This window comes from Corapipo altera, unplaced genomic scaffold (assembly GCF_003945725.1).
Source record: "Corapipo altera isolate COAL_440 unplaced genomic scaffold, ASM394572v1 63, whole genome shotgun sequence".
Lineage (NCBI taxonomy): Eukaryota > Metazoa > Chordata > Aves > Passeriformes > Pipridae > Corapipo > Corapipo altera.
In genome coordinates this window covers 3,243,998-3,265,115 of record NW_020884928.1, presented here as the reverse complement: position 1 = coordinate 3,265,115, position 21,118 = coordinate 3,243,998, and the positions used below count along the sequence as shown (strand labels likewise).

Here is a 21,118-nt window from a genome sequence, read left to right as displayed (position 1 = left end):
AAGCACTTGGAGAACAGAATTGAAACAAGAGATGACTTTATTGTCAGGCTCTTGGCAAAGTTATAGTAAAGGCTCATGTCTGCATATACATGGACAAATACCACAGTCTTTTTGCTAATAATTCTTTGGTAAATAAATTTGAACATGTGAAATTTTATTCAAGAACAGGAAAGGACTGAAAAATCTAGTAGGTCCTTGAGTCACCTGCAGTATCCAAAATTAGATTTCATCATCTTTAAGCAAAAGCTCCAGCATGAGAATAGGTGTTTGGCTTTCAATTTTTTTTTTTTATATACACAGATAAAAAAAAACCCAAACAAAACCCCCCAAAACTCATTAAAAAAAAATCAACAACCAAACCCAAAGAAACACTTTCAATTATTGTCTTGTTTCAGACTTTTTGCAATCTTTTCAAAGATAGGCAGAAAAATTTGTGATGATTTGTTTACTAAGGTCAAATTGATACTACTGTTTAAATAAATGTTTGACCTGACCTTGATGTTATTAAGTACGGTTTGTCTCAGTAGTATCAAATACTTCTGCCACAGGAAGAGGAAATGTCTTTTTGTTCAAGGTTCATGACTTGAAGTTGGAGTATAGGTTTGGAAATTTCAAGTTGTTGGTTGTATTTCTGATTCTGCTTCCAGTTTTGTACAATTGCCAGTCTAAGTATTTATTTTTTTAAATGCTTTGAGATCCTCCAAAAATGCTGTAAAAGGCAACATGTTAACCATAAGTAATATAGATACAAGGTATACTTCTGCATTCAGTAAGTATTCTGCTTTTCCTTTTTGAAAATTTACAATTATGTACTGAATTAAATTTATAAAAAAAATGTTATGCATCTGAGTGTTTGTTGTTTAATATGAAAGCAAATGTGTCTCTTCACTTATGGGGTTTAATTTAATGAAGCATATTTCTCCTTTCAAAATCTTCAGTTCTTGAAATGAGGCCCAGACTGATATAGCAGCCTATCCTACCATCATTCAGAAAATGCATTGAATTACAAGTAAACTTGTAATAGGCACTAGGGACTTCCCATGTGTCATAGAGATATAACAGAAAATATACTGTATCTACTTTACCTGAAGTGGTCCATTTTCATAATTTGCCCATTTAACATTCTTTTTTTATCGTTTTAGGTATTACAACTATGGACAGTCAGTTGGGGCAGCAGAGCTCCAATTGCTTGTAGATGGACTGAAACCTACTGTCCTTTGGAGGACATATTACAACGAGGGAAGTCAATGGTTGAAGGCAGTCATTCAGCTTGGACGACTTCCACATGCTTTCCAATTTTCACTTGATAAAATCAGTCTGGGTTTTTATGACGGTGTCTCAGCAATTGATGATATTAGGTTTGAAAACTGTGCTCTCTCACCTCCAGCACTAAGCTGTGAAGGTCCAAATCACTTCTGGTGCAGAGACACAAAAGCATGCATTGACAGTTTGTTGGTCTGTGATCTTGTGGATGACTGTGGGGATGGATCAGATGAAGACGACTGTAGTAAGTACTTTCCATTACTGCTTACTTTACATCACACAAAAATTTACTTACCAGTTCAACCCTTGAGTGAAAAAACACAGAATTGTTAGAACCTGTCAATGTCATAGCCAGTGATGATTCCACTGAATATAGTTATTGATTAAACAGAATGATAATTTTAAACCTAAATGCGTATGAAGAGTTACAACTGAGGGTAAATGCGATTCAATCTCCTTCATCCAAACCAGTTATATTTCTTTAACTCATGTAAAACACAAACACACACTACAAAGTTATTTTAAAAGACAGGATTTGCAGTCTGCCACTTGATTTAGGTCAACATGCTATCTTTGATTATACTGATGGAAGTACAGTGTAAGACATACTGATGGACTGAGAGGAGTGTATGTCCTATCTTTTCTTATGACCTATACTGTTACTATCAAAGAAGTGCTTAAATATCTGTACTAAAGATAGCAGTCATGCTGGACATAATTATCCCTTTCAAGGAAAGAACTTGTAAGTACCAAAGAAAGCCATGAGTCATTCACATTTTTGACACTCACCTTCCAGTGCTGAAGGGTGCTGTTGATGGTTTTCTCCCTGAAGCATGCATTCATCAATTTTAAGAACTCAAGAACTTTAATATAAAATAAAATTAACTAGCAGTTGCTTTATCACATCCTAAGGTAACTAAATTATGCAAATCACAATCAGTTTGAGAAACGTGAGATACCTTACGTGCTTGAGGGGTTATCAGTCTGCAGTGATATTTGCCAACTATTAAATTAAAACTGCCCTGAATTCAAAAGAAAGTGAAGGCTTTCCTATCTCAGTTTTCCCCCTTGTGTAATGTCTGTCTTCTTTATAACCCATTTTGAGGTCCACAGTAAGATACGAGTTGCAGTTTTAAGCATCATTAAAGATAACAGCTTAATTAAAAAAAAAAAAAAAAAAGAATTGGCTATAGTTTCAGTTACTGTTTCTGAAGAGCACATGCAAAGTTGGAGTGCAAGTTCACCACCCCTAACACATTTTATTGTTTTACATTAGAAGTAATTGCGCTGATCAATATTTTGCTTTGGTGTCAAATAAAAAAGTGCAGTTGTTTTATAAAGGCCTCTCTTGAATTTAGCTTTGATAACGCTATTGTGCTACTATTATTGAGGATAATAAAGATCTAAACCACAACAACCCATTTTTAGGACTACATCTGTCATGCAAAAATATATCAGATCACTTATTACACATACCTACAAGACCGTATCCTGTGGTTTATTTCATTCAATTAACCTCAGTTTTAACTCCTTTACTCACTTCAGTTTCAGTTAAAGAACTTTGCATTATTTAATTGTAATAATACATGAAATTAATAGCATGGATAATACAATGTTTTTCACAGTTCAGTTTATTCAATAAATTATGTAAAGTTTGACAGATATGTATTGAAAGAAAAGGTAATTCCTTCATGTACAGACAAATGTATATTTTATCCTTCAGACAAGAATGTTTTCAAAGAGAAGATATGGGCTTTTTCTATAAATTTGAAAGGGTTTTTTGCAAAGATAAAAAGTATATTAATTAATGCATTATCCCCCTTGATTTTTGGGGTCTTTTTACAATCTGTTCTGTTTACATTTCAGATCCTGACCTACAGTGTAACTTTGAAAATGGGCTGTGCAATTGGGAGCAGAGTGTAAAGGATGACTTTGACTGGATCAGAATACAAGGTCCAACCCCCACGGTTAATACAGGTCCTTTAAAGGATCACACAACAGGCACAGTCAGGGGACACTACATTTACATGGAATCCTCTGGGCCACGCCAATTCCAAGATAAAGCAATTTTGCTTAGTCCTCTCTTCAACCCTTCTGACAATGGAACCTGTGTTTTCCGCTTTCATTATCACATGTTTGGAAAACAAGTTTACAAGCTGTCAGTCTTCCAAAGAACTATGAGTAATACTAGGGGATGGCCATTGTGGTACAAGTTTGGAAATCAAGAAAATAGATGGATCAGACAAACACTCCACATCAGGAGTTCTAAACCATTTCAGGTATGATGATTCTAGGTTGTGAAGTGCTTATTTGCTACATAGTAAAACACTGAGAGTATATGAATGAATGGGCAATCTCAAAGCTATTTGTAACTGATCAATTTTTTTTTTTTGCTTTGAAATACAATTGTAGGGTTTTTTGAGGAAATACGTAAAATAATTTTGTTGGTGGTGTTGCATTAACTTTCCCCCCTAAAGCACTTAATTGTAATGTTTTGAACAGGAATATGTGTTATTTAAAGTAGATAGTATTTTTGTTTTTCAAGTATCTCAGGAAAAAAGTTTATCAAAATCTAATACAAAACATCTTGGCAAAAATTTTGATTCATTAATGTAAAGACTGTTAAAAGGAATATCCTCTGCTCTGTCTTACTTTTCCAGAGTTAAAAATTAATCTTTAATTATATAATGCCAGAAAAGATATCATTCAAAATTGGCTGCTAAGCTAGACTAACAATCAAATATAATTTGGAGAAAAATATGATTAGAGTAAGTTCATTCTATAAATCTTTACTTATTGTCTCACCTTTTAAATATTTTAAATATTATTTACCTTTCACTATATATGATCTGTTTAGTTTGGTTGGGATATTCTGCAGGGTTACTAGAGGATTAGTTCACCTGATTGTCAACTGGTCACAGAATTACTTAACACCCCCCACCCCACCCCACCTTCCCCGTATTGTAGAAATAAACATCTTCCATTTTCCGAGTCTTTTTGTAGGAATGTAAAGGTGTATAAACATAATGGTAACAAAACCCATTCCTTCCTTCCTTCCTTCCTTCCCATGTTTGACTTCCTGAGGGTTAGGAAGGTCTATTCAGTAACCGAAAATATTTTTCATGATTTAGAGATGTAGGGGTTTCTGTTGTACTTGCCCAGTTCCACACAGGGAATTTCAAAGATCTTGTATTCTTTTGATGTAGTTTTTTTTTTTCACAGTCATTTTTGAGGGGTGTAAGATTTGATAGTTTGTTCTGAAGAAAGAGATAAAGATTTGATGTTCATAATTGTATATTGTGTATCTTATAATGGAGCTTGCTGTGTCACAACCTACGACCCTTCAAAACTCAGAAATGTTGGAAAGTAAACTGTGCTCTATTTCTACTAAGCTGACAGGTGCTGATGTCTTTCCAATCTTTCTTTTCTCTTTCCAATCTTTCTTTTAAGTGTATTGTGTTTGGATACTTCCAGAGATAAAGACATATGGTGGAAAGATCTTCACACTGTTACTACTTTTTCTCTGATATATTTCTACTGAGATGTAGACTAGAATAGCTTCTCAATTAGTTTTGGGGTGTCTACTGGCTGGGTAACACTTTTAAAGCTGTAGATTCTATACTTACTCTGTTGTATTCCCCATACCTTATAAAGTTATTGGTTCACTGCTTTCACACCACAGGCTTTAAGTCTTGAGGATCACCTCAGTACTTCAAAGGAAATGTTTAGGTTCACTTGAGAATGGAATTTTTTCATGAAATTCTAAAAATAAGATAGAAATTTTTAATAATTTTCTGGTCAAAATACATGTCTTGGTTTCATAATCTCTGTTTCTAGCCAGAGTGTCTCATCAGCTGTTTCAGGATTTTCAGAGATTCCTAGTGAATAGAGAATGTCAGATTCTAGGAACAAAGATGGTCTAAGTCATTGTAACAGACCTTCATTTTTTCTTTTTCTCTTCTAAATATACGGGATAATCATACATGTGAGATACCTCTTCTTCCTCTTTCCTCCCTTTGTAAGTAGGTCGTTTGTTTACCACATTCCAAGAAAGAATCACTATGAATAGTAAATCCCTCAAATTCACATTTTCAGTTTATTTTGCGAAGCATAGTAAGCCAGCTTTGGGAGTATATAGATAATTGTACCTACGTACTAACTGCTAGGAAAAGGAGGAGTTGTCAGCCCAAAATTCAAAGCAGCAAAGAAAGGCACTTGAAAATCTCTTAAAAGCCAGATTCTCTTTTGAAAGTTTCAAAACTTTAGATATGATACTGCAGGCCCTTTAATTGAATCCTCTGGCAGAAACCCAAAGGGAACAGCACATGCAGACTCCCTTGGCTCACACCAGCTCTCAGTAAGCCTCAGAATCTTAATTTTGTCAAGAAACCTTTGTTCTAGCTGCCAGTAAACCATGGCTGACATTTGTTGCTGTTCTGTCAGATATTTTACGGTAGAGTGTAAAATGTGACATCAATAAGTGGAACAGGAGTAGCTGGATGAGCAAAAGGTAAATTTAGAGCTAAATTATTTAAATGAAAGAGATGAAGTTTTCCAAGCCAAAATTAAGCACCTCCATCAAATACTAATACTGACAAGTAACAAAAATGGTCCAAAATATACGTACTTATAAAAATTTTGGAACTTTATTGATCTAGAGTTTTCCTTCCTCTACAAAGGATTTAATAATCTGCAAGAATTATACTTTTTTTTTTATTGGGAAAATTCAAGTTTAAGAGAGATTCCTTATGAGCTATTCCTTTTTATTGTATGGGATTCTTGTTTCAACATGGAAAAACCCCACTGTTGAGTGTCCTTGTCTCTGTACTTGATCTGCATTTATTTCCGTCTCCCTGAGAACTTTACTTACATGTCTTTTCCTTAAAAGACCATTTGAAAATGTAGTAAAATAAGAATCGGTCTATGGTCACCTACTTATATTGATGATTAATAGTGTTCACTTTTATCTTAGCATAATCATAATAGCTGAAACAGTTTCAGAAGAAAGTGCAAATATTCTGTTTTAACATCTTAGATAAACATTTCTCTCTTAGCTTGCTCTATCATTCATGTTTCTATGGATACAAAAAAAGAAAATTATAATATGTGAACAATGGCAAAATTTTGTATCTCAATCCTTTTAGTCATGATAAAAATTACATACCTACTCTGTCTGTCTTAAGAGACCCAGGGCAACTTTACAGCATTGTGAAACAAATTATTAAAAGAATTAGTAAGTACCTTTAGCCTGATGAAATTGTTCACTTGTTGCTCATCTGCAATCTATATCTTTATCTCTGTAAATAAAAATTATTATAGATCTTAGATACTTCAAAACATAAGTAATGCATAAGGGAGTCTGACATTCTCTGATGATTTTATAAAGATCAGTTTTTTCTGTTGGCTCTTATGAAATTTAAAAATGCAAATACACTATTTAAGTACATGATTAACTGTTAATGTTATATTTAGCATCATTACTAAAATTTTTTTTATTCTGAGTATCATATATAACAACTTACTTGTACTTTCAAATGTAGAAGTTCCTCCATTTAAGTGTGGAAAATAAGGAGCAAAATCAGGAGAAAATAAATAATGAGCATTCATTGAAAAATACTAACTTGTAAAAGTTGATAAGTAAAATAAACTTTCAAATAAGTAGATATAAAATGTATTTTGTATTTTCTTATTTTACAAGTGGTTAAGAAAAGTAAACAACAAAATTCACTGTAACAATTTTATTCTTTTTATCAATTATGTATTAGCTTAGGAAGTAATGGAATATTGATTGAAAATTAGAATGATACATTTACTATGAATATAGAATAGCACTGTGTTCTGTGAACAGAAATACAAACAAACTTTCTCCATCTGCTATTTTTAGCATCTGTTATGCATTTCTTTTTTTTTTTTTTGTTATATCCAGGTACTTCTTGTATTATGGTTTTTGGTATACCTTAGACATATCAGTTTAGTGTTAAACACGTATGTGGTGAATGCACATCATTTGCATTCAGGCTCTTGCCGTTCATTTAAAATGAGAGACAGAAAGGTCTAAAAATTGTGTATAAGTTACTACCAGCTATATAGTTACGATCACATAGGCAGTTTTATTTTTCATTCTCTGGTCCCTTTCTTTTCATTCCTCAGTGGGATGAGATAGAGATTATTCCTTGGGGATTCTGACGATTTGCTATGTAATAAGTGAAACAGCATCACAAAACTCACCCTTCAGTTATTTCTGCAATTCTAGCTGTTTCTGGAAATTACTTTTCTGATAAGAGACAGGATTGACTAACCCCTCCACTCCACTAGCCATTTCTGTAATGAAAAACTCAGAATTCTAGTGGTAAATGGAATTTTTGGTACAATTCTACTTTACAAACTATTTTTAAATGGGTTTAAGTTCTGTGTCAAACAAAAAGAGTCTGTTGTGGCAATTTGTGAGATTTCAAAATGTAATGTTTTTCTTTCATACATTTCTAATGGTGATAATTATATTTCATACAAGAATAGTACAGGAGGACTTGTTATAGTAGACCAAATGCCCTTTGTACCAATTTAAGATAATGACTTGCTAGTCTTCCTCATTAGCTATAATACCTTTGAAGCAAGAAAATTCAACATCTCATTTCCTACACAACAAACATCAGAACTATGGAAATTATAGGTTCTAGATCTTGTATCACATTTCACAGCCCCTCACAGAGAAATTTTTAATGGGGCTTTGTGGCATCAGTACCTTTGTAGATTGATTAACTGTGTGAATTTTTCAGTCATCTCTAATCAATAATGGATAAGCATCAGATTGAAATTCTGGACTTACATTGGTGTGCTCCAGAAGATGGGGCTGACCAAACTTAACCAAATTTCTTGCACACAACTTCTCTGTAAAGAGTGCACATAACTCTTTTTTTGTCCCAAGGAGAAGTATTCTTTCCTGTGTGGAAAGTAACGTGAGGAGACCATGGTTCAGTCTGTTAGAGTTGCATATCAGCACACACAGCTAGGACTTATCTTTACTACTCACAGTGTGGTTAGAAGGAAACTTGTTATGTAGAATTTATGTTCTTTCTTATATATATACTAAAAACACAAAGTAATTGTGTATTTGCCTTTACATTTGTAACATTAAAATGGAAAAAAAAAAAGAAGTAGAAATGTTTGACCCTTTCTAGAACACTTAGGTAAACAGTGTTCCTTTTAGAAAGGGAGATGAATAGATATAAGGGAGAAACATCTAATCAATAGTGTCACAGAGAAGATGCATAAAGATCAGTTGTGATTTTTCTGAATACAGAGAATGAAAGATACTCTGTGAAATCATAAAGTAAAACAGTCAAAACAAAAGGAAGTAGTATTTTAGGATGGTCTGTTGTACAATTCATTGGTGAGGGATGTTTTGGGTGATTTGGAATCAATAAGTATCTTGGCAAATTATGGAAAGAAAAGTCTGTTAAGGGCTAGTAGCACAATAAGGAGACTATAACCTCCCACCTGTGATGCACTGCTGGGTATAGAGTCTGGGTGGTACCACTACATGCTGGGCTTGTTGTCACTGTGGAAGTGGCAGCAGTCTGCGGGGAGACACACACCTGGACAGCTGACCCAGCCACTGGTGCATCTGTCCTCATGCTGTGAGGCATTGTGCTGCAGAGAGCTCTCTGTGCATTGGGAGGCTCACTCTTTGATATTCTAAGTGTGATTTCAGATTTTCTGCAATCACTTTTGCCCTTGTTGAACCAGGTTTACTACTGTCAAGTGTTGTTAGCTTTCTGCCTTGATTTGATTGTCTTTTTGCTTCCTTCTTCAGGGGCTCATTTTCAGTGTGTGTAGACATACCAGTAGGAGTTTGTTAATGTTTAGTTGGTCAGATATGCATTTTTCATTAAAATCTGATGTTGAAGCAACTCTGAATTTATCAAGGACTTCTCTAAGATGTTTAATACACCTCTAATACCCACTTGTGATAATTTTTCTGTTATTGCTTTTGATCCTTTCCCTGGTAGAAATTTCCACACAAAGATTTAGTCATCATGGATTTTCCACTCAAGCCATAGCTTCAGTTTCAATTTTCAATTTATCATTCTTTATCTTCCTTTGCCTGCTCTGCTTCTTTGTACTTTCCCTAATAATCTGCTGAGATTAGTATTTAGAAATTCTTTTTTTTCTTTTTTTTTTTCTGTCCTTTAAATGTTACAGTTTGCTTCTGTTGCCTCTTAGTCCTCCAATACTACTTCAAATACATGGATGTCCAGCCATATTTACTGCATCTTAGTAACTCCTTTTCTAACAGTTCTTTTTTTTCTCTGATCTGTTGTGTAGGCTCTAGTTTGGACAATTCATTCTCAGGTTTCTTAAACAGTGCACAATATATGTGAGAAACAGTATATGTAGAGTGGACAATGAGGAAACTAGGGCACTTGAGGGAAAGAATGAAAAACAACCATAAGACTTTGTGGTTGGTAGTGAATTTTGTTTTGATAGTGAAGGCTATTCAATACCTGCAGTATGAAATGAAATATTGAGAGTTTGCATCTCCAAAATATCTGTGGTGCAATGCAGTATATTTGAAAGGTAAAAAGTAGTGTGAGTTTTTTAAGAAGTCATTCCTAAACATCAGTATTGCCATTTTTGACAAGTGGATTTCAGAGCACAGAAAACTGTGGAAATAAGGAAATCACATGGGAAGTCAGAAATACATATTTTACAAACCTCAGAGAATATTTCAGGAGTTTAGTTCAGTTCTTTGGGAAAGATACTGCCCTTTCATTCAGTGCTATCACAATACTTAATATTATGAAACTATAAAGCACTCTAATAATAGAAATAATTTATTCTTCTATTGTTTTATTGATGCCATGGAAGACTTACCATGACATCATCAAGTCACAATGTGTGTACAAAGGGGACTGAGAATAAGAATTTCTAATCTATCTTTAATAATGCCTTTCCCAGTCAAAATTATATTCTTAATTTTACATCTGTCATTTCCTTGCTTTTTTTTTCTTCAGAGGGGAGAAGATAAAGGGGGCAGGGGTTAGTGTTTACCTTTTTTCCTATTTACATGCAGGCTGCTCAAAGGAAATCACACAAGGTAAAAATAACCTTTCTATACACCACTGAACTGTCAAGTACTGCCCACATTTTTAATATAGAAAACCTGAAGTAATGAGAGGCTTTCAACACCTTTCAGAACCCACAACCCAAACTGTGTTGAGCCATTTAAATTTGAGGGAAATCATGTAAGGTAGGAGTTTTGCTTTCCTGAAAATTAAGAGTAGTGTTTCAAATTGCCTACTGCTGTTACTATGTTATTTATTGCTGAACAGGAAAATGAGACTTGGATAACTTTGCAAGGAGAAGGAAAATCTTAGTGACTTTTTACTCATTCTTTTACTGGATCTAGAAGACATCTTTGAAAAGGTAACAGGAAGATCACAGGAAAACTGTACTTCATTTAACTTTTAATTAAATTTCCTTCCATAGTTCTATGCTTTATATCCAGCAGAGTCCTTTTTAAATATTTTTTTTATAATCTTTCTGTTTATTAAGTACACTTAGAGCAGAATTTAGAAACAATTTAGAAATTCTACTCCACTGAAGTATATAGTAAAACTCTCATTATCTTTAATGAAGACAGGGTTTCATGTCAAGTCACATGTCCCAGTGATATCCCTGTGTTATTGTTTTCTTAATTTGGGAGGTTAAGGCCATGTGTGTGGATGTAGGAACAGTAATTCCATGTAACTTAGTCAGGAAAAATCCTTTGGATCAAGAAAGGTCCTCTTTAGGCAAAAGATTTAGTAGTGATCCCCTTACTCACTAGCATTTGCTGCTAAACAGATAATTCACTGTGTTGCTGCCACAGATGTTTTCATAAGCACTGAAAAGAAAGCAATGTGTGTCTGCTCTTAGGACATGCCTTAGCTCAGCATGGAAGAATTGCCTTAGCAGTAACACTGCATAGCTCAGATACATGTTTGTCCATTCAACCTTATTCAGGTTTCTCTATTTCAGCACAGAGATGTGGAAATGTTCTTATGCAGCCCTTGATATCTTGACATGCTCCAATATACAAAAGGGAGGGACAGAAGTATTCAGATCATAGCAAGTCATGCTGGTCAGTGTAAAACAGACATTTCAGGACCATAAGACCCAGAAATTTGATATAGTAACTCAGCCAGAATCGTGTTATTTCTTTATTTACTCATTTACTTACTTACTTACAAAGTCTGGGGGAAAAGGTGTTTGGGAGAAAAGAAAGAAGACTTCTGTATATTATTGTAGATTAAGAAAAAATTAACCATGACCTTAAATTGTATTAAATATAGCTTTAGAATTATAATTGCTATATAGATGTTTCCAAAGTGGGTAGGCTAAACATGTTTATAAAAAACCTAGAATCTCAGAAATTTTTAGGCACTGACAATATAATACTTCTGCAATAATTCTTCCAGTGCTAATATGACAGAATGAAAACAGGATCTTTTCTCTTGAATGAAATTTTGTGGCCTTAATACAGCAAAGACTCCAAGAATATGTAAACAGTTATTAATATTATGCTTGTCAGCAGTCCCACCAACATCACCGAAGAGTCTAAAACAGGACAGAATTGTGATTCATCTCTGCACTTTAGAGAAATGCTTTGAAAAACATCATAAATCAACATGAGAGTTCACAAACTTATAGTGAAGTGTGATGAAGTGCTTTACTGAACTAGAACTAGTGTTTTTCAGTATCTTATAAAACCAAACACTGTGAAACATCAAATATTTGACACAAGATTTTTCATATTTGATGTGTTCAACCTTAAGAACATCGGTAACAATTCATTTGGGCAACTTTGTGAAAGGACTTTTTTTACTTTTGAAGTCTTGAGACATTAATTTCTAAAGCATTTTTGGTTGTTACAAAAGAAAGGGGCTGATGGGCTTTGAAGAAAGGCAGTGGGATCTTGAGCTTTTCTATGTGTATCGTTAAAATGTCGTGGTGACCCAATGTTGATAATCTCTCCAAAAGATGACGGCCTGTGTCCACTTCTTCTTGCTTTTGGTGGCAGAAGGGTTCCATACAAAGAATAACAGCTCTAACTGCCTAGTCATTCCCCTCATAAGGGGGAAAGCTGGAACATGCTGTGACAACACTTCTGCGCGTTCACACAGGGGTTTTTTCCAAAGAGAAACCATGTTGCAGAAGGTACGGGGGAAAAGTTCGATGCCACAAAGCCAGGATGCAACTACTGGATATCTAGATGAGAGATTTAGGAAATAGTCTCAGGTCCCACAGTGCCTACTACTTTGCAGCTGAGAAAGCAGAGGAAAAAAAAGGTAGGGAGGAATACATTGCTGTGTTCTTACTCACTTATCAAAGAAATCAACAAGTCTTATTTGACATGAACTAATAAGTGATCAAAAAGTCAAAATTAAATCTAAATGTCTCCATTTTTTTTTTAATCATAATTTTTCTGAAAAAAATCATCTTTACTTGGTAAATAGTTTCCCTCTTTTATGTACTTATATTATTATAGGAATAAGAATATGTTCACATGTTCTTGAAAAAGAATCTTCCTACACTAAAGACTTATTGTGACATGATCATTGAATCTTAATAAAAAGGAGTTTTGAGGCTTGATTCTACGGCTTGTCCTTTGTAATTACAGAAGTTCTATCATCTCATAATGGATTTGTTACATTTCTTGATGAAAATTTATTGGAAATTTTTCTTTATTTATACCTAGCATTAACATCTAAGAGTAGTTTACTTCAGAGATATGGAGTGAAATGTATATTATTTTCAATCTTGCATTTGCTTTCAGTGAGTTACAACAAAAGTTTTTGAAGGTAAAGTGCTTTGTCAGTTATTTGTGCTATTATCCACTTGTCTGGTTGTTATTTCTTCTTCAAACCAAATCACACAACTTCTTGCTAGAAATAATCATAGCAAACTTAATCCAAATTACCATGCTCAAGCAACTAATAAAATCATTAAGTAACACTGTTGACACTTCATGTGACAATCCCAAGATATTGTTCGACTAAATCACTGCTTAAATACATTAGAACTAATATCACCATTTCCTAGTCATTCAGGAATCTTTAGACATTTTAATACCTCAAAGATTTTGAAATTAATTCAATTTTAGCTTAAACTATGCTTGTATGGAAATTAAGATTTTATTTTGCTAACCTTCAGTGGGAACTGCCTAGTGACAGAAATTAGCACTGCTGTAAAAATTGGACATTTATACAGAACAATATTACCCATTGTAATTTCTTTGTGAACGCTTGTGGAAGTGTTACTTCACTCTTCAAAGCCTATTTTGTTCAAAATCGTAAGGGGTCATTCCTTTTATATATATGGACTCTCATTCTAATACAGTTTGCTTTTCGTGGAGGTTTTTTCCCCTCTTTTTTTAATGTAGAATACCTTTTGATACCTTTACAGTTTTCATTGAGACTGGATCTCTAGGGTTCTGAAAATGAGAAATTGGGAACTATTTATTCTTATTCAAATAATAAATGAGATGTGAAATGAGCTTCATGGTGGATGAATTCCCTGGAGATTGTTTAATAATAGCTTATGAAATTTTCAGAATTACAGCTGGCAAATTAATTTAAGTGGTCAATGTTTAACCACAGGTGCAGAGAGACTATATTCTATATTGAGGCATTAACTCATAAATTGGTCTTATTTTCAAGTCTCTACCTACATCTCTGTTACATTTCCTGTGTTACTAATGAGTTCATGCTATATGCCAAAGTATCAGACTCCCCAGCTACATAAATAAATTAAAAAATTATTTTTAATTTATTTATTGGGTGGGGAGATTTTGAACAATGCAATCTTAACAGTACATAGGTATTCTGAATTCAATTACCCCTACAGAACTGTGTCCTGCCACTTCTAGCTTTGGGTAATTTTAATCTCTTTATAACACATTCCTGCCTAAGTACCATGAGTGCAACTTTCTCAAGGGAAGAAAATTAGTGTAGTTTGGAGGGCACCCGGGTTTGTCTTAGTAATAATTGTGTGAGTAAACAAAGCCTCTTTCTCTTTGTCTGAATTTAATTAATGAGTAATCGATTACTAGTAGTTAATATTTCATGCTTTGAAAACAAATTCAAAGTTATATATAAACTGCTGTGTGTTTGCCAGTCAAAATTACACTGGAAGGAGTAATTTTGGAATAATAAATTTTCTTGCATGGCATTTCCAAATAACAGATGTCTTGGTTTGTCCTGTTTCTAATCATTTTATTGCTATTGGTACCCGTACTGTAACATTGCCCACACTTTAATCTAAACAGGAAACAAAGACTGAGATAATATTGTAAAGAATATTATGAGTATTCTGAGGTAAAAATAAGAATTCTATACTGAGATGAGAGAAATAAGAGGCAATTGTGTCATTTACTGTTGTCATTCACATTAGATATATTTCATGTTAAAATAACCCATCTTAAGCGTATCCACAGTAGGGGACATATACCTGTCTTCTTTTAGCATACTCATTTTTTTTATCTAATGGACATCAAGTATAAATGATATGTAATCATTTTTATTTACTCTGGTGATGTCAGTATCAGTAATAAATCTACAATTCACATGCAATTTCAGAATAGCAGAAAAATTGCAAATAAGTAAATTACAAAAAAAAGTTAGAACTGACAGTATTGTGGAGCAGGACTGCCATATTTTTGCGGCTATTTGTCTTTATTCCTGGGCAGGAATTTTCTGTTGAACTGAGGAACAAACTGTAAAAAATACATTAGAAATTTTACACAGCATTTCAGAATAAGCTGGAAGCTTGAATGTATGTATATAGTATGTGACAGAAGTATTTTAAAAAGCAGCAAGGAAATAACTTTAACATTTGAACTCCATTGGATCGGCAAAAACATCCATTTATCTTTTTTTCAAATTGCATGGTTCGAGAAGGCTTTTTTATTTTTATGAATAGAGATTAAACTATTAGTTAAACTAAGACAATTCTTAGTAATCTTTCCATAATCACCTGCTTGGATATTTACCATTCAGCAACAGTCAGAAGAAAAGAGGCTTATTTAGTGTTCCAAAGAATATTTCACAAACACTAACCTCTTTCATTCCTTGGCAGTAGACAATAACAAGAAAGTGAACAAATAGAGCATTGACAACTCTTATGAAATAAAAGAAAATTTATCTTTAAAAGGTTCCGTAGCTCTTCTCTAATCTGCTTAATTGTTTTCATCACACTGGTATTTGTGTAAGAGTCTATAATTTATTCAAATAAATGTTACTATATTTAGGCATGATTAATGTTACTGCAATAAGTACCAAAGGAGCTAATCATAATATGCCACTTATGATAATGTCTTGCCATCATTTTATATCACAATGATGTTTCAGTGAATTTACACCGTTGTGAAGCCAATCCTTCTGTTACAGTTCGCTGTGATTAATGTAACCACCACTGAAAGCTGATAATAATTAGTCTCTTTCGTAAAGTGTCTCTAAATAGAATTTTTTCCCCTAGAATAAATTTAATTTCATTTTAAGTGTAAAACATGGCAAATGACTCCTGTATCAATTCATGTTAAATATTTAATGAGTAGTGGAAGTCTACTATATACTGAAAAATGTTTTTGTAATTCTTGTTCCCCTAGATCTTGGTGGAAGGTACTGTAGGCGATGGTTTCACTGGAGACATTGGACTTGATGACATGTCTTTTCTAGGCTGTACTCTTTACAATGGTAAGAGTTGAACTGTACAGCTCCTAGCTGTGAGCTGATTCATTGGTGTTATTTCTAAATATTGCTACTAGAAAAGCAAACCCAGATCAAACCGTTACTCATGCCTGACAAGGAAATTCAGACTTGTTTCCCTGCTTCCCTCATATCCAGGCATCAGCACAAAATAGTTTCTGCTGTGCTAGTGAGGCCCAAAGCAGATCCTCAGCGAGAAATGTGCAGCTTCCAAACTCTGTGAGATCTTGATTCCTAGAAGGAAAAAGAAATTTAACTGTGTGTAAAAAACCTAAACTTTCATTCAGCCTATTCACTTGGATGCAACCTTCCACCTCCCCTCAATAATTCTTCATGTATTCACTGTGCCAATTGCTCTCACATGACAGTACACAAATAGTTCAGATGATAAAGCAACCTGTTCTCAGAAATCCTTGTTACTAAGGGTAGTACATGTCTACAGAATTGTAAAATATTATATTGCAAAATACATGTACTTCAAGACACCAGACATAAATCCTTCATCACAGAAGGATTAAGAGGACTGCTGTTAGCTGCAACAGGCATTACAGGGTTATATGTGGTGTGGCAGTTGATGTAAAGTCATGACAGTACTAGTGTCTAAATATTAGCATCCTAGCACTAACCCCAAGAAACCCTAGTGCAGATGCATTTTTGCTACTCCAAAAATTTCTTGTCGATATAACTATGTATACTAGGAATATGAAGTGTGTATGGCACTTCTTTTGTAGATAATTATCTCACTTTTTAGCAAATTTATACAGTGCACAGTATTTATTATAACATTTTGAATATAAAGTGGGTTTTTTTAAATACTCAGTTAATGTACAATGCCTTATATCTCAGGAAGAATATCTTGAATGGACAAGTCAAAAAATCCTTAAATATTTTCAAATGAGTTATGAAAGAAAATTTTCACAGAATATGCCAAATTGGAAGGAACACACAGGGATCATCAAAGTCCAGTCCTTAACCCTGCACAGGGCCATCCCCAAGAGTCACACCATGTGCCTGAGAGCGTTGCCCAAATGCTTCTTGAACTCTGTCAGGCTTGGTGCTGTGACCACTTCCCTGGGGAGCCTGTTACAGTGCCCAACCAGCCTAGAGGTGAAGAATTTTTTTTTAATATCCAACCTAAACCTCCCCTGACACAACCTCAAGCCATTCCCTCAGGTCCTGTCACTTGTCACCACAGAGAAGAGAGCAGTGTCCGACCCTCCTCTTCCCCTCATGAAAAAGTTGTAGATTGCAATGAAGTCTCCTGTTCTCCAGGCTGAACAGACCAAGTGCCCCCAGCCACTCCTCATATGGCTTCCCCTCAAGGCCTTTCACCATGTTCATTGCCCTCCTTTGTACACTTTCCAGTAACCTAACATCTTATTTATAATGCAGTGCCCAAAACTGCACACAGTGCTCAAGGTGAGGCTGCACCAGTGCAGAATAGAACAGGACAATTACTCCCTCAACCAACTGGTGATGCTTTGCCTGATGCCACCATGACACGGTTGGCCCTCCTAGCTGCCAGGCCACTGCCGACTCACGTTCAAATTGCCATCAGACAGGACCCTCCAGGTCCCTTTTCACAGCACTGCTTTCCAGTATCTCATTCCCCAGTCTATCTGAACATCCAGGCTTGCCCCATCCCAGGGGCAGAATCCGGCACTTTCCCTTGTTGAACTTCCTATGGTTGGTGATTGCCCAGTCCTCTAATTTATCAAGGTCTCTCAGCAGGGCCTCCCTGCCTTTAAAGGAGTCAAAAGCTACTCTGAGTTTTGTGTCATCTACAAACTTGCTTAGTATCCCTTCCAGTCCTACATCCAAGTCATTTATAGAGATGTTGAAGAGCACAGGGCCCAAGATGGAGCCCTGCAGAACCTCACTAGTGGCAGGTCTCCAGTGTGATGTTACACCATTCACTATTACCCTCTGTGCTTGACCCATGAGCCAATTGCTTACCCAGCCCATGATGTGTTTATCCAGCTGTTTGCTGGACATTTTGTCCAGAAGGATACTGTGAGAGAGAATAAATCAAACGAGAAATTTGAAAAGTATAGAGGGTCAGAGTTTCAAAGTTCATAAATAAGGAAAAAAAAGGTCATTTTGTATGGAAAGATAAAACAAAAATACTCAAGTATAATGGTGGACAGGAATCAGGTTATGTGTTCTGTATATTTTTAAAATGTTTTTAGTTTTAAAGCAATTTTTGAGGCACTCCAGGGTCCTACCTTTATTTTATTTCCTCCATGCCATAAAAATATCCCAACAACCAAAAAACAGTCAAAGAGACTGTGGGAAAAGCCTAAAAAAATAGACAATAAATATGGTATATTCCACCGTAATTAACAGAAGTTGGATCAGGTTGAAAAAGCAGGATTTCCATATCCCTGCAACCTAGAATTAATTACTAGCTGCCCAATTACTCTTGTTCCACTTTAAGTAACCAAAAACTGATTAGGAAGAGATGGGTTTGATAGCTTGGTGGTAAAGTCCCTCATAATTAATATAAAAGATGTTGAATTTTGAGTGTACCGCTTCAATACATTATTTGAATGCTCTAACCAAAGGTTATGATGCTTGTTCTGGAAAATGGTATTTCATAAACCACAGAAAATTAATTGTTTCATAATAGAGAAAGTGTCAGATCTTCCTTTCTTCTCAGGTGTAGTAAAGGTTACAATACTCCAAATTTCTTCTCCCATTCCAGTGGATTAGGAGACTTGAATGTGGCATTTATATTTAAAAATTTTTAACCAATAAGGTCTTTGCTATTATTATGAGCTGTAGATAAATATATTAATTCATACAATTCTTCCTTCAAAAGGATTCTTCCCTCAAGTCTTTTGTTTGAATCTTAAGATATTATGGAAGTACCATTCATTTGATTGGAGTGTAATTTATTTATCTTAGATTTGCTTTCTACCTTCTGAAATAGAGATGGCTCCTGTTTGTGTGTAATTTATTGTCATTCTTAGTGCTCCAGGCTTCAAGAAAAAAAAAGAGCAAAACCATCCTTGCTGTCCCAGACACATTTAATATAAAAAGTCATCACATGTACTTTTTAATTAACTCAGGTGTATTGCTCAGGTGCATTGTGCACTACAGCTTATAATTTCATTAAGGATTAAATTTTAAAAAGGAGTTTTATAAATGAAAATTCTTTTTATGGACAATAATAGCAAAGGTTTTCAAGCAATGAGAGTAAGCCTGAAGAAAGGTGCATAGTAAAGTATAAGAGGAAAAGACAATTGATTTGAAAGAAGTGGTAATGAGTTTGAACGAAGCATAAAGGAGGTGGTGGAACAAGGTGATGACCTCAGAATAATTTCTTTAATGAGAAAAGAATTTTTTTTCAGTGATGAATTTACAAGGTAAGAAGGTTACATAGTAATTTCCACAGTCACTTGCAGTAATCGACATGTTAAAAAAAAAACCATTATCATCAGAATAATCTGTTAGCCTTGGTTCACAGGGAAAATAAGTTTCTGTGATTGTTTTTCAGTCTCAGTGGCATCAATTTTTTGAAATGACTCACTCAGTTAATCCAAATTTGAAAGACAGGCAAGAGGTGTAAATAAATTCCTGCAAGTATCGAAAACTGTATGGATTGTGGTTGGCTGGTATGACAAAACTAGTGCTTTCCACTGAGGAAATGTTCAATTTAGCTCCTGCTGAGCAACATTCAACTCGACTGTCCAGGCATGTTTCCAATAAATCTATACCCTTGACAAAGGGTAGGAGGGGCAAGGGGAGAAATCATTATGAAGCTAGAACGCCTTGATCCGGGCACTCAACATTCTATTGCTTTGTTTTTCAAAGGAAACTTGCCCACTGTCTCTACAACTACTTCAGGAACTTCAGTTCCTGCCACACTCCCCATGAACAACTGCACAGAGAAGGAGTTTGTCTGTAGAGCCTCTGGTCGCTGCATCCACATGACGCAGAAGTGTGATTTCAGACCTAACTGCTCTGATCAGTCTGATGAATCAGATTGTGGTAAGTGTATGAAACCTTATACTTTGTTATCTTACTAGTTTCTGGCTGATAAACACATTGCTTTAGCTGCTATTTGTTTACCTTTGGAATTTGGTATTTTTAACATGATTTTCCCCAGAAAAAAATAATTGCATTTTACTCCTAACATGGGGATCTGCAATGTTATGCACTTTCTGCCTTGCGATTCAGACTTGACATTTCAAGTTACTAATGAAATGCGACAGGGGAAGGAATCCTCAGTTCCCTAACGATGGGTACATGACAATTTTAAGTCAGCATTGTTTCTTAAAATGTTCACTGGTCCAGACTGGAAGAGAGAATAAGTTTACTGTCTCATGTTTCAGATGGACATCTGGGAGAATGGGATCCACTTCTTACCTACTTTAATAAATATGGGGTTTTTTTCTTGTTAGGGTATTTTTTTTTTCATACAAAGTAGTTGCAGCAGCAGCAATGATTGTGAAATTCAGCCTATTCCACTAAGAAGTGAGTTACAGCCTGTAAAGCTCTGGTAGTCAGATGGGAACATTGGAAGTGAGACAGTGGACAAGGTCCCCATATGTTGTCCATAAAGGTCTAAGGCAGTTGTTGATTGCTTCTGAGTTGCAGCAATTCACACTATAGCATTTTACAAGAAGCTGTTAATGACTTTCTTTTGCCTCAAAGCACAGTACTTGAAAGTACTGCTTTATGGAAGCCCATTAATGAGGGGGACAAACATCGGAGAGTGACCTCCTCAGCCTCTGCAAGCAAAACTATGTTCACTGAAGATCAAAACTCTGAATTCATTACACTTTGTGTAGGGAACTCAATTACCTGTCTCAGGGCTGAGGGCTCAGAGAGGAGAAGTAACACTAGATTCACTATGTCTATTTCTTACGTGGGAATAACTGGAAAAATGAATCTGATATATAAATGTCACTGGGTAGTTTCCTGTAGTGTGAAAACACACCAACCACTGAAATCTTGCCCTGAAAAATAAAGCAGAGCCCTCTGAATAGAACTTTTATTTTTCCCCTCTGAAATTTGCATTATCTTACAAAACATTCCTTCCACCTGAGCAAGATAAATACTGTGTAGAATACACCTTTACATATTTCCTTTGTGTGATGTCT

At 34.9% G+C, this 21,118-nt stretch overlaps 1 protein-coding gene across 1 annotated transcript in view; it reads left to right on the top strand.

Moving 5' to 3' along the window:
• Window positions 1–21,118, top strand: part of MALRD1 (MAM and LDL receptor class A domain containing 1) — a 246,786-nt gene that overhangs the window by 57,120 nt on the left and 168,548 nt on the right. Inside the window, exons 16-19 of the mRNA XM_027658671.1 lie at window positions 1,143–1,507; window positions 3,130–3,542; window positions 15,911–15,998; window positions 19,827–20,003. Of these exons, the coding sequence (XP_027514472.1) occupies window positions 1,143–1,507; window positions 3,130–3,542; window positions 15,911–15,998; window positions 19,827–20,003 (1,043 nt within the window). The remainder of the gene's footprint in view (window positions 1–1,142; window positions 1,508–3,129; window positions 3,543–15,910; window positions 15,999–19,826; window positions 20,004–21,118) is intronic.